This window comes from Cariama cristata, unplaced genomic scaffold (assembly GCF_000690535.1).
Source record: "Cariama cristata isolate BGI_N322 unplaced genomic scaffold, ASM69053v1 scaffold7300, whole genome shotgun sequence".
NCBI lineage: Eukaryota > Metazoa > Chordata > Aves > Cariamiformes > Cariamidae > Cariama > Cariama cristata.
In genome coordinates, this window is record NW_009594062.1 from 34,182 (window position 1) to 48,353 (window position 14,172).

The window sequence follows — 14,172 nt, forward strand, 5'->3', positions numbered from 1 at the left end:
AAAATAAGAAAAAGCTAGATGGTTGGAGAAAACTAGCAACCTTAAGTATATGCTAACTACTGAGAAAACTTGCCTTACTGTTTCCATTGAGCACAAACCCATAGGGAATATAGGGAATTTTATTTAATATAGGGAACTTTTATTTCAGTGTTCACAGAATGAGTTCGTTGCACATGGCTTGTAGAGCTCTTCCTCATGTGCTTCACTGAAGTGTTTCAGACAGTGTAAGGACAGATGCTTCTTGGGAAAGGTTACTACTGCTTTTCAGTGAGTGATAGGTAAACCCTGTGGAGAAGAGGAGTTTTCACCTGCCTGAATTAAGATGTCGTGCTGTGGGCAAGTCTTTTCAGCATGCGGAGGTGGCCCTTTGGAGAGGACAGGTCGGTACCTGGGTTCTGCCCTGAGCTTTGCTGTTCACCTCACACTGCACACTAATGCCTCCTCTCTGCTGCTGTGTCCACCCTGCTGGAACAGCTGCAGAGACACTGTCACCTCTCTTGGAAAATGCTTTGAGATTTTTCTTCTGGAGCACAAAGATGCTTGCAGACAATCTGTGTGTATGTGAGTGCATTATTAGCAGCTGGTGTGTTCATAAGGACAAACTTTTGTTGTGTCGACCAAAATATGTTTTCTGGTTTTGTCCTTCAGGTACCAAAAGCTGTGGAAGAGTTATGTGAAGCTGCGTCACCTGCTGGCTAATAGTCCCAAAGTCAAACAGGCTGATAAACAGAAATTGTCACAGAGAGAGGTATGCTGGGCCTTCCTATAACTGGTAATTGAGCATGGTGATTCAAGATGGAATAAAGCCATATAACCGCCTTCTTTATGGAAACAATAGAAATCCTTCACAAAAGGTTTTCTTTTCAGGCTTTTAACACTGATTTTATTTTTATCTTTGCTTGTTAGTGGATGGATTTTTGTCCTTTTTTTCAGCTGTCAAATTACTGCAAGTTTTTTACCCAGTTATAGAAATTATAATTATAGAACCATAACTTCTTTATAGCTGTTACCATTAATGGTTTCAAGAATTAGCATAGAGAAGGACGTTGTATTTCAGAGTGCACTTTTAACTGGCTCATAATTTTAAACATTTCTCTGCTGAGATAAAAACTGCCACACTTGTGTGTGGTTTTAAACCATAATTTGTTAGGCAGTCTTAGTGACATTCCTTAAGATTTTTGAATTGAAATCATTTGGTTGTTATTTTCAGTAATCCTTAATGACAAATGAGGTATTGTTGAATTTTTGTCTTTTCTCTTTTTTTTTTTTTTTTTTTTTTCCCCCCCCCAAAGTGATGAGCAGTAAACATTTCCTAAGTGCAGATGCTCAACCAATTGGGAATTAAAAATAAAGTCATCTAAATATAGACTAAAGCAGCCTGCTCTCAGGTATCTTTTTTTTTTTTTTTTATAAGATCTTGGACTGAAGCCTTGAATCTGTCTGGTGCATGTCTACCAGGCATTCATAATTGGACAACTTACGTAAAGAATACAGAGGAGAAATTAACTACTTTAGTACTGGATGGAGTTTAAGTGGTGGTATATTTTTATTTATTGATCAGAAACCCTGATGATTCATAGAATCATAGCATACCCTGAGTTAGAAAGGACCCATGAGGATCATTGACTCCAATTCGTGAGTCTTCCCGAGTTTGCTAATTGTGTAGCTTTGGTTGCAGTAAATGTTTGATACATTTGACATTGCACCTGATTTTTATTATTACTGCAAAGCATACTATGCTGTTGCATGAACAAGAGTGTTAGTTAACATTTTATTTATACTGATGTCGAATAAGCCCTTATCTTCCTTACTTGTAAATTGGAAAAAACACAATGTTGTGACTCAACTGTGCCACAGTTGTAAGAAAAAATAAAAATATGTTTGTCTTTATAGGGATGATTTTGTGTGCTACAGCTTTCTATACTCGGAGCAAGTAGAAGGGAAGACCATTGTTTTATGGGCATCTTTTCATTAGGGGCTAATGGATGACTTATTTGTAAAATTGTAGTGGATTGGATGTAGGGGGGTGACTATGTTTTGCTTCAAAAGATAAAATGCTCCTTTGGTATTTATCACTTACTGCGTGGTATGCTGATTTTTGTTTCTAGATGATATTACCCAGGATAATGAGTTTATGAAGTAGTTTGCCATCAGAGAGGCATCTAGGGCTGAAGCAGAAGCTTTATGTGAGGATAACCTATGCATTTTGCCAGTGGAGGTGTCCATAACTTAGAAGGAACTGTGGGGCTGCACCTGACTGGTACATGGACTTTTAAAGATTATGCATCGTATATTATGAGTAACGCTGGAATACTCCTGAGCCAGTCAGCCTGAAAGTACAGCTAGGTCTGGCAAACACTGTAGCACCTGTCTCAGAAAATGCCCAATGACACAGCCTTGAGATGCAAATCTTGGACAATGCACAAGGGGTGCAGTGCTGTGAGCATCTCTCTTCCCTCTGCCATTGGTCATTCACTACAATGAGATTGCATGATGATATTATTTGTGACAAGGTTGTGCCTGGGGGCTTTGTTCCTCTAACCTAGCTTTGAGTGTTTACAGCAGGTGCATAAATTGGGACCTGAAGACTCACTTTGAAGTCAATGGAGAGAGAAATGCATTTTTTGAAGCCATTTATCCCCCTTCATTGAATATAAAAGGAACCAGGGCTAACTGGCCTCCTACCCTAGATGCCTCGGTATTGAGGTGTCTGAAGTTTGATGAATCTGCATCTGGATAGATGCACCTCTTGGAACTGCTCTGAGTCTCTGCAGAACAGAAGACAGAGCCCATTCCTGCCTAGAGATGCTCCCAGGCTTCAGACTGGAAGCTGGGAAGAGACAACTTTGAGCAAGTTCCCTGTAGTGAAAAGGAGAGGGAGAATGAGTTGCAGCTTTGAAAACTTTCGTATTCTGAAGGAGGAGGAGCACTGAGGGAGTCTTTACTGTTAATATGTGCTGTATGGGGAGCTTATACACCCTGGGGGCTTTGTATTGGAAACAGGAGATCCTAATCCAGGGGTGATTTATTTTAGCTGTCTGTCATGCCATTTTTACAGAAAGTATTTTCTTTTAATGATTCTGTCAGAATCTTGTAATGATTCTGTCCCATTCATAGTTTCTGGAGACAAATAAACTATTTACACAACAGCAAACAGCCAGTGTTCAAGGCAAAACAGATTTATTTTTTTTTTTTAATTTTTAATTGAAATAATATTGGTAGATTCCATCATAATCGGCTCCAGGACTAGTGAATGCTGACCCCTTTCCCAGACTGGGAGTACTGACATAGTTGAACAGGAGCTATTATGAAGTAGCCGAGATCGCAAAACAAAACCTTTCTTTTACTTAGTCTCTTTTACTATTCCTGAATGCTTCAAACAGGTACTCATGGTGATGGACTTGAATGAAGAAGTTGTTTTGCACACAGGGGTGAAGAAAGTGCTTTCATTATAAGGACCTTAACTTGCTTACTTATGTATCATCTTGGATGTATGGGTTGGACTGGTTTGTTCTGTCATTTGCAGTAAAAAATATAGTCACCTCTGTTCTCTTCTTGGTCTACCAAAATCCTGTGTCTACACTCCTCCAGCACATCCACCACAGTCTGTGGCTGTCAGGTACAAGATTTGGACTAGTCTTAGAAGCTGCTCACCAAAAGCAAACATTAAACGGGTATTGTGAATGCACTCATGTCTATGAATACTGCTTTGTTGTAGAAAGCTCTTCACAGGAGCTCCATTCTCTCCCTGTCCAGGAAGCACTGCAGAAAATTCGTCAGAAGAACACAATGAGACGTGAAGTGACCGTCGAGTTGAGTAGCCAGGGATTCTGGAAAACAGGGATACGCTCTGACGTCTGCCAGGTGACTAAACCGCAGAGATGTCTGATGTATTTTCTTTTTTGCTAGCTGCCATTTACCTCTTGCAAGGGTTTACTGTGATTCTAGGATGGAGAACCAAATGAGAATGAATACCTTTGCCTCAATAAGATCTGTTGATTTAGGGAGCTATTCCAGTGTCCTGTCCACCTCCTCCAAGCACAAAAAAAGTTACTTTAAAATTTTAGTTTTCTTGCCACTGGTTAATAGCACAAGGAAGAGGGTAGGAATGGCCAGCTTGAGGCTGGAGGTTAGTCAAATGTTGATTCTGGTGTGGAACTCCAAGGGCTTCTTCATCCATCAATTGGGTTGGTTTTAGATATTTTTATTTTATTATATTTTTTTACTTAGATTTTTTTAAAAAACAAATATTACAGTGAAGCATGAAGAAATACCTTTTTACTTGAAAGAAAAGAAAAAAAAAGACAAAAGCAAAAACACCACAACTAACTTTTGGATTAAAACAGGTGACATTCAGTAGGAAGATATCTTATAGATACTGTTTTGTATGCGTGACATCTCTAAGGTACAGATCTCTGCCAGATTGTATTCTGAAGCAGTTGACAACCACCAGCTTTGTGATGTGATAAAAATAAGTGCAGTTTTTATATATTATTGTATTAGTAAAATTCAAGTAGTTAAAACAACCAAATAAATACACTAGAGGTATACTTAGAATAGAATCATAGAATCGTTATGGTTGGAAGAGACCTCAAGTCCAACCGTATACCCAACGCCACCACGCCCACTAAAACATGTCTCAAAGTGCCACATCTAAATGTTTTTTGAACACCTCCAGGGATGGTGAGTCCACCACCTCCCTGGGGAGCCTGTTTGAATGCTTAATGACTCTAACAGTGAAGAAGTTCTTCCTAATATCCTACCTGAACCTCCCCTGGCACAACTTGAGACCGTTTGCTCTTGTCCTGTTGCTAGTTACTGGGGAGAGGAGGCCGACCCCCACCTGGCTACAGCCTCCTTTCAGGTAGTTGTAGAGGGCGATCAGGTCTGCCCTCAGCCTCCTTTTCTCCAGACTACTTGCATAATTTTTTTATTTGTTGTTTTGGAGACGTTATTTAAGAATTAAATGCTTACAATTTATTAACTTAACAGTATGAAGTATAAACTTTGGGGTTTGCTAGGGAAAGGTATAGGTAGAAATCCCGTTATGTTAGAAGTCTGGTAAGGACAAAGGGGAAATTCTAACAGCAGAGAAATGCTAATAACTAAAATTGCGGTTCTTCTGTCTGCAGCATTTCTTGGGATTCTACTATAGCTTCTGAAGTTGAAGAAAGAGAATAGTGGAACAATATCTTCTTATATAGCTGAGGAAAATTACAGACCTTTCCTAATTTTTTGTTGTGAACCGTATCTTTTTTTACAGGTTAAGTAAACAGTGTAAATTTCTAATTTAGGAACTTTGAAACAGTTCTGTGTTATTCATAGTATCTTCTGCGATTCATCTCTTAATGTCGTCTTGGATATTCCCATTTCATTTTGTTGTTGAAGGACAGCAAAACACCAAAGAATGATGAAAGTAAAACTATTTCACATTTTTGTGCCCATCTGCAGCTGTTACATCTAAATCAGCTAGTTCTGGTATGAAGGTCTTTTGATTTGATTTCTTTGAGAGGCCAAGAGTAGGCAAACTGTATGTCTGTAAAATGAAAGATTGCTGCTGTTGCTACATGCTTTTTCCCAGATTAAAGACGACTAAAACGCATAAATCAACTCTGTGGGCAGAGCTAAAATGCAGTGATTTAAAATTAATGCTTTTAAAAGCATTACAGTTTAGAAGATTGAAATTCTTTTAAGTCACTCCGATAGCTTATAGCTGCTCTAAGTTCCACGTAACAGTAATGACAGTGGTCTTTGCAGTCTTAGAAATTAACTGCTTGGAGAGGGAGGAAAAAGGGTGAGTGAAATGTTCCAAAAATGTGAAATGGCTGTGTTCTGCCAGGAACACTTGAAGTTATCCAGTAGATGAAGCACGCTACTTGGCCACTAAGCTGGGCAGCGCTTACTGTGCAGTCTGGCAGGATGAGGCCATACTGAGAAGATAACCCCCCCACACACACCCATCATTGCCTGTATTGTTGCTGGTGTGCCCTCAACAGTGGTGTGAAATGTTCAGAGTTGAGGAGAGAAATTATGCATATGAAAATATTTCAGTTCGCTTGGTTCTTCTTAGTAGCTTCAGGGCAGGAGCATCTGCCAGCCTGGAGGATGGTGGCAGTAGCTGGGGGCATCTGAGAGAGCCCCTGTCTTGCCATGCTAGCTGCAGCAAGACAAGAACATGCAGCATAGTTAAAATCATATATATTTAAAAACAAGAAAAGAAGTTACTTGTATGTTTATAACCAGATACAAGTACCAAGGTTATGGGATAACTCCTGTGGCCATATGGTGTCAGGAGACTTTTTTTTAATCACTAGTGATTCTTTAGCCTAATACAATTTTTAAAGCATATATTTTATTTTCTTGTGAAGAGGTAAATACATAAAACATCAGAAACAGCAAATAGCTATAATCCAACATGACGCACATTAATTGAATCTATCAAGTATTTAGTGCCGTGAAAGCAGCACTTTGTCAATATAACTGCAAGAGTCAAATGAAAGGCCGCCTGTGTGCTCCCAGGGAGGTGTCAGTTCTGCATTTGCTGCACCACAGCTGATGAAAATCTGAAACGTTTATTTCAGTACTCAAACTTAGGGCCACATTTATTGGTATAAAGGATATTAAATCTTGCTTGGGGACTCTTTCTGCCTGGTGCGGTGGAACATACAGGCAGGGAAGCAGAGTTATGCCATGAAACAAGTTTTAGGTTGGGGTTTTTTGGTGTTTTTTTTGTTTATTTGTGGGGGTTTTTTGTAATTAATTCCTTCTATGAAGGAAGACATAGGAAACACACCTGTACAGTTTATATGGAGATAAGAGGGATGTTCCCCTACCTTGTAAATTACCCTAAGAAAACTCTAAATGAGTGATATGATAACAAAACAAAATTTTACTTAGAGTTACTCAGTTTGCTTGGAGTAGTTTTGCATTTTTCTGCCATTCAGAGATCCAGAGAGTCTTTTTCTTGCTGTTAAGTAGTTACTTCCATCTAGCAGAAAAGGACCAGTGGGTGTTGGTCAACAGCCAGCTGAATATGAGCCGGCAGTGTGCCCAGGTGGCCAAGAAGGCCAAGAGCATCCTGGCTTGTATCAGGAATAGTGTGGCCAGCAGAACTAGGGCAGTGATTGTCTCCCTGTACTTGGCACTGACGAGGCCACACCTCGAGTACTGTGTTCAGTTTTGGACCCCTCACTATAAGAAAGACATTGAAGTGCTGGAGCGTGTCCAGAGAAGGGCAACAAAGCTGGTGAAGGGCCTGGAGCACAGATCCTATGAGGAGCAGCTGAGAGAGCTGGGGGTGTTTAGTCTGGAGAAAAGGAGGCTGAGGGGAGACCTTATCACCCTCTACACCTACCTGAAAGGAGGCTGTAGCAAGGTGGGAGTTGGTCTCTTCTCCTGAGTAGCCAGTGATAGGATGAGAGGAAATGGCCTCAAGTTGTGCCAGGGGAGGTTAAGATTGGATATTAGGAAAGATTTCTTCACTGAAAGGGTTATTGAGCATTGGAACAGGCTGCTCAGGGAAGTGATTCAGTCACCACCCCTGAAGGTATTTAAAAGACAAGTAGACATGGCACTTAGGGGCATGGCTTAGTGGTGACCTTGGCAGTGCTAGGTTAGTAGTTGGCTTCATGATCTTAAAGATCTTTTCCAACCTGAATGATTCTATGACTACCTCCCAGCTATGTGTTCAGTTCTGAAGTATTGCCATTGGTTATTCTTAATTTCTCAATCTTGTAATGCTCACCAGTTTGTGTTTTCTGCTGTTCTTTCTTTAATGACATGCAGAAATCCATAACATTGTTTATTCTGTAAATTATACATTATCTGCTTAGTATTCTTGTTTTTCTTGCATCTCTCTATGCTGTACACTCATCTGTAATCATACACATTCCTCTTTCTGAAATTAATAATGATAGCCCTCAGATTTTGATTCTCTTAAAAGACATAATTCTTTTCAATATATTTGTGTCATGTCACAGCTAGGAATGATTAGAAGAACAGAAATATGATATCAGTGTCACAGAAATGGTCATATGCATAAAATTCTTTAAATACTGACATTTCTTCTGTTTGCTCTTGTGCAAGATTTTTGATGTTATCGTACTTGCTCTGCTACTGTACTGATAAACTGTATTACTTGCTTATTTCAACCTAGATCCATCCAAAGTCAGTATTAGTGTAGAATTCCTGCTTTAAGACACTGAAGGAGGGAGATTTTCATTGTTGAACATAGTTAAATTTGTATTGAAATTTTCCCCAACAGAAGAACATTATCTGTTTCCTAGATGATAAAACAACACCGTTTCTGATGTTTTCTACTACGTTAAGCCAGGAGATGCAAGGCTACAGCATTTCAAAAAGCCCTTAATTCTTCCTCAGAAGTAAATGAAGCAAGGCACTAATAACTGTGCTTGAAAATCAAGTAGCTACTGTTGTTTGGTGAAAGCTGGTTAAAGCGGTATAAAGTGCTTTTCCCTAATGTTATGAGGCAGAGGGGAAAAGGTACAAACATATAGCATCGCATTCAGTCACAGCTTATTGAAATTTGATGTTGCTGGTGACGAGACATTTTTTACCTCATTCAAAATAGTTAAATAGAAGACTGGTCTTATGTATTTATTTATTTAGTCTGGATGGGGCTGTGTCCCCACTGTCGTTATGCAGATGGACAAATCAGATTTAATTAAGTGCTCTGATGATGAAGCTTGGGAAACCATGATTGGTTTTTTTTTCCTCATTTAACACAGTAACACTAAGTGTTGTGACAAATGGAAAGTGTTTGTATTTGTAAGTACTCAGCTTAGTCAACTGAGTACTCTGTACACTGAAGTTGAATGCTTTGCCTTCTTGCAATTGTTTTTTTAGCATGCAATGATGCTTCCTGTCCTCACCCACCATGTCCGCTACCATCAGTGTCTGATGCATTTGGACAAATTGATTGGCTACACTTTTCGAGATAGGTGCTTGCTGCAGGTAAGATATGAAAACAAACTACTTGCTGGTTTGTCTTCCTGATATTATTGAGTTTATCCATAATCCTGCCTGCTTGAGAAATGCACTGTATTGCTACAGCTTGGACGTACTTGATTACTTGCACTGCAGGTCTTTCAAAAGTTTTGGTTATCCAAAGAGACTTCGATATAGAGACATCTATTGTGCATGTAGGAATACACCTACCTTTGCGCCAGTGATAGGTCTTGGTTTGCTTGCAATGTGTAGAAAGACAAAAATATGTTTACTGAAAAGACTGAGGTACATTACTCATTATTGCTGTGTAAACTTGTTTTTATATATTTGTGAAGAATACGATATTGTTCTGCAGTTGAGTGTACATACCTTGCTTCTTCCTTTTATAGTCTGTTGTTCCAAAAAAGAATAACTTCAGTATTGCCTTTTTATTTTGCATTTGTAGCTAGTGAAAAGGAATTTGCAAACTTCTGTTCACCTCTTGATTTCTACAAGTACATGATGAAATTTTTGTGTTTACAAACAAGGGCAGGAACTGGAGAGGAGAATTTCTTACTTGTTTTAAATGCGTCCATGCTGCATAACTGTTTATTTATGTAGGTGCATGTTTGGAATTGATCAGCTCCAAAGGCTGACTCTTGGCATGGTGGCCCCTTTCCCCTTACGTTTTTTCTGAAGTTACTGAAGGGAAATGGAGACTTCTGTTCAGGATTTCCCCCTGAAATAAACTTCGTCTCTCTCCACTGACTGGGGCTGAGAAAGGTGAATTTTTCCTAAGTTCAAAATAGGCAGTTTCTGTATATGTATGGAGACTTTACTCCAAAACTACTTTAAGCAGAGGCTTATGGAGAATCTTTTCTCATAGCTTCTCTGTTTTCTAGAATTTGGTTTCCAGGGCATGACCTACTGAAAGTTACATTAAACATTGTACATCTTGTAGGATTTGGTTGTTTGCAGGTTGCCTTAGTTTTAATGTAAAAGATAAAAATGCCATGATGGAAATCTTTAAAATGTTGAAACCAAACACACAAACCAGAAAGCAAATTACAATCAAAAACGGGAGAAGGCATAACATCAAGTGTGTCAGCATTGGTCAAATTAATGTTTAGTTATAACAAAAGTGCTTTTAAATACTTGACCCCTATGCAAATTTATTTAAAACCTGTGATCTTGTTCTAGAAGAGAAAGAGCTTTTTAAAAATGTGTATAGGACCAGTCATCTATTTAAGCTTAGGCAGTATTAGATGTATAACTTTGCATTGCCTTTTACCTGTTTCATCATGATGTATTCTTTTTAAAGTACAGACTGGGCAAGAAAGATTACGCTAATTTAACTGTTCAGAGAAGTTGTAACGTGTCATCCAGTTCAGATGGAGCAGAAGTTGAGAATGTGCAATTATGATGAACTTACTAATATTAGTGAGGAGTTAAAAAGGACTTGGAGAAAGTTCTTATGGTTGATTATATTTAATTTAACACTCTAAAATAATTAAAATAAACCTCTCTAAGTCTTGTGTTTGGAAAGCCACAGACAGTGTTTGAATAAACTTCTGGAATGTCTTTGCTTACAGCCTGCAGGACCAGTCCTGCAAGTGTTTCAGAAGTAACTTTCTGCAGCTTTAATTTGCCAGTGTATCTTGTTTTATATACATGGCGTGTGTACACATATGTTTGTACATGCATAATATTTTTAGGTGTGTATGTGTAAAGAAAGAGAAGATGCACGAATTTGCAGGATGGAGTCATAATAGCTAGCTGTAGTTCTGTTTGCTGGCATTTTTGTAGTGGTGGTGTCAGCAGCAGAGTAAGCTTTTGATAATGCTAGATGGTACAACGTAAAACAGAAGACCAATCCTGCCATTGCTGTTCACTTCTGATTGAAGCGTGGCCCTGTATGGTCATGAGAGAAAGAGTTCTTCTGTGAGTAACCATGCCAGAGATAGCACACTTGTTTGTTGTTGCTTAGTTTTTTGAAGTAGGAAAGTTTTATAAATACTTAAATAACCTAAATCAAATATGTGAATGGTTGAGAAGCTCTTTTAGTTGTTCCTATTTTTAATATGAATATTTATGCTGCAATGTTAGAGTGAATATATGTTTAAATAAGCAAATATATTGAAATCAGGTCAGCAAAGCTGGTAAGCAAAACTCTTAGGGCAAATTGACAGTTCATGCTTTTTCTCTTTAATTTCTCTGTAAAGAAAAAACTGTTGAAAGTTAATTAGTTAAACTGATGATTGGGCATAAATGTTGCTTCTTTCTGACATCTGAAATAGTACATCCTACATTTAAATTGCTGAAACCAAACTACTGATTGACGACATCACTTTGTAGCCTTTCTTCAAACTAAAAAATAGCAATTATTGGCTACCAGTCTAAGATTTTTTTTTCTTATATTTGCAAAAATACATCTAAGACTTTTTTTTTCTGTACGTGCTGCATTATAGCTTGCCATGACTCATCCAAGCCATCACTTAAACTTTGGAATGAATCCAGATCATGCCAGAAATTCCTTATCCAACTGTGGGATTCGACAGCCAAAGTATGGAGATAGAAAAGTTCACCATATGCACATGAGAAAAAAAGGTATACTATTACACCACTAACATTTTTCTCTCACCTCACACTTAATCAGTAGGAAAACCTTTTGTCCATTATTATTTCATTGGCCATTGTTCTTCTGAGAGATCCCTTTAGTGGAGGATTTCAATGGTTATACCCAGACACCAGTGAGATCTTTCTAAAAGATGGATTTTGCAAATTAATCAACAAGTAAAAGCTGAGAAAAAGCAAGGATAATAAATGGCAGGATGTATTTTTCTTTGATTTTTGGCAACTATTGTTTTGTTAATTTGCTGCCTAATATGGTGAGCAAACTGGAGGATATTTTGTAAAAAATGTCTTATTAATGTGAAATGTGGTCTGTCCACTGAAGAATATTCCATACCTCTTCAAAGTATATTCAGCTGTAATGAAGTAAATTGTTGATTGTTTATGTAATGTTTGGAATGTCTTTTTCATACAAAGTGATATTTTTATCTGGCTCTCTGAATGAAAAAATATAATGGTATTGTAATGGGACTGCGATCAGTTAGAGAGCATCTGTAAGGATTATACTTGCTGTAAATAAACCCTGTAAATAACAGGATGATCTTGTGTACAGCTATCACAAAGTAACATTTTGAGTGATTATTTTCTAAGCTTATTCAAATTGAATTAGTAGTTATTTAATAGTGCATTGTTTATATTTCTAGGTATAAACACCCTGATAAACATTATGTCTCGTTTGGGACAGGATGATCCAGCTCCTTCCAGGTAATAAAAATAATTGTTTGCAAGTAGGGAAGCTGTTGCAGAGGAGAGGTATTCAATGGAAACAACCAGCTTACTGTCAGTAACGGCCTTGGCAAATAGTTGAAATGAAAAGTCATTTTCAAGTGACTTTCGTATTATGAAGATATGCTGAACCTCCATTAGCAGTGACATAGCGAATGTTTGGTCATGCCTGCAGAAAAGTCTTGGGGAAGGTTTTAACACACTTTTGTTTATCCTTGAAATGAAGAGGACTAAAAGGCTACCTTTTTGCTTTCTGCAGAATAAAAAATAAGATTTGTTGTTATCGTTATCACTGCTATAAATTGGATTATCCATCACGTTTCCTCACAGTAGTACCTTCCTGGCATGGCACCTTTTTAACATGTGTGATACTGAACGTAGGCTTCGCTGATTCACTGGTCCAATTTAAAGACATATTCAAAAACCCTTAATGTTGTAATGTAATAATCCTTAAATGACCACTAAGAATTCTGTGCAAATAAATAATGTTTAAGATGTGGTTCATAGCCACAGGCACCATATTTAACCAAAGTGAATAAACAAAGCTCATAGGGCTAATGCAAGAAACAGCTGCATGTGAAATCTCCTAAATTCATGATCTAGAGAGGAGAGTGTATTTAGTTTATTTAACTAGTGCTATGACTGGGACTTTTAAGTCATCATTTTGGAGGAAGCTCAGGAATGGGAGAAGTGGAACTCTGAATAAATTACTGTTGCAAATTGTCCCCAAATGCTGTTTCAGCTAGACCATGCCCTTTTCTTTAAGAGTCAGCCTCAAGCTTATTTCAGCCCTACTAAGATAAGGTGAGATAGGGCTAAATTGCATTAATCTCACAAAATAACACACAAAAATAAAATCTCATTTCTGAGAGATCTGTGTCTTCTGCTATGTTGCTACACAGAGGAATTGTAGTTTCGCTCAGGCTTTATTGTTTTACACAGCAGAGGTACTTGAATTCTTTCAGCCCAGAACAAAGGCCTGCTATTTCTGAAATTAGTCTAACTATATAATTGTTGGGGGAATGCAAATTGCAATAAAATCTGTCAAACACTTGAGAAGGGTCTTCTAGATTAAGAAAGAAAAAATCCTATAGCAATCGTCTTGATTCTGTTACAATCATGTGTGAAGTCAAAATGGTCCTACTTATATGTTTTGATGTGTAGAGCCAAAATTTGTATATATTCGAAGACAAACACAGGTTCTTTTTCAGCTGCTGGGTCTTGTTAGTCCTTTGTTATATGAGCAGGCAGAGAACTTGGAGGAAAAGAAACTTTCTGCAAAACAAAGGAAAATCAGGAGCAGTGATAGAAGAAAAGGAAAACAAGGAAATATAAGATTCTACTAACTTAATGGCATCTTTGAACTCATCTTCTTGTACAGACATTTTTTCTTTTGAGCTCAAAGGAAGTTTATAGAAAACAAGGCATTTAAAGGTGCTATGAAAAATGAGAGTACTTACTCCCTTATAGCTCTGCCATACCAACAAATCTGTTACAGAGTCATCACACCCTGCAGGTGTTGATGTTAATTACATACACTTCCCTAGATGCCTGCACAAGACTGAAGACAGGCTGTTTGTTTCAATCACCTGGTTGCTCTCTGATGGACAGAGAAACCCGACCTCAGTGCCAATCGACGGTACTGTTTCCGTTTCCATTTATTAAGCTCTGACAATAGCTCAGAATGGAACATACGCAAATTTCAAAGGTGGTAGTGTCAGTGCTGAGTTTCAAGATTCATGTAGTTGTTATTCTGTTTTGGAAAGGATTGTAACCCAGAGAGGGTGGGGGAGGCTGCAAGAATGTCTGTTGTGGCTGATTAACAATCAGCTCTGATTTGTACTGTTTTAATTGTATTGTGTAAATAAC

General features: G+C 38.1%; 1 protein-coding gene across 1 annotated transcript in view; it reads left to right on the forward strand.

Moving 5' to 3' along the window:
* The window catches only part of DROSHA (drosha, ribonuclease type III), a 71,120-nt gene that overhangs the window by 32,673 nt on the left and 24,275 nt on the right, over window positions 1–14,172 (forward strand). Inside the window, exons 15-19 of the mRNA XM_009696580.1 lie at window positions 649–748; window positions 3,757–3,864; window positions 8,866–8,973; window positions 11,415–11,553; window positions 12,222–12,282. Coding sequence (XP_009694882.1) covers window positions 649–748; window positions 3,757–3,864; window positions 8,866–8,973; window positions 11,415–11,553; window positions 12,222–12,282 — 516 coding nt within the window. The remainder of the gene's footprint in view (window positions 1–648; window positions 749–3,756; window positions 3,865–8,865; window positions 8,974–11,414; window positions 11,554–12,221; window positions 12,283–14,172) is intronic.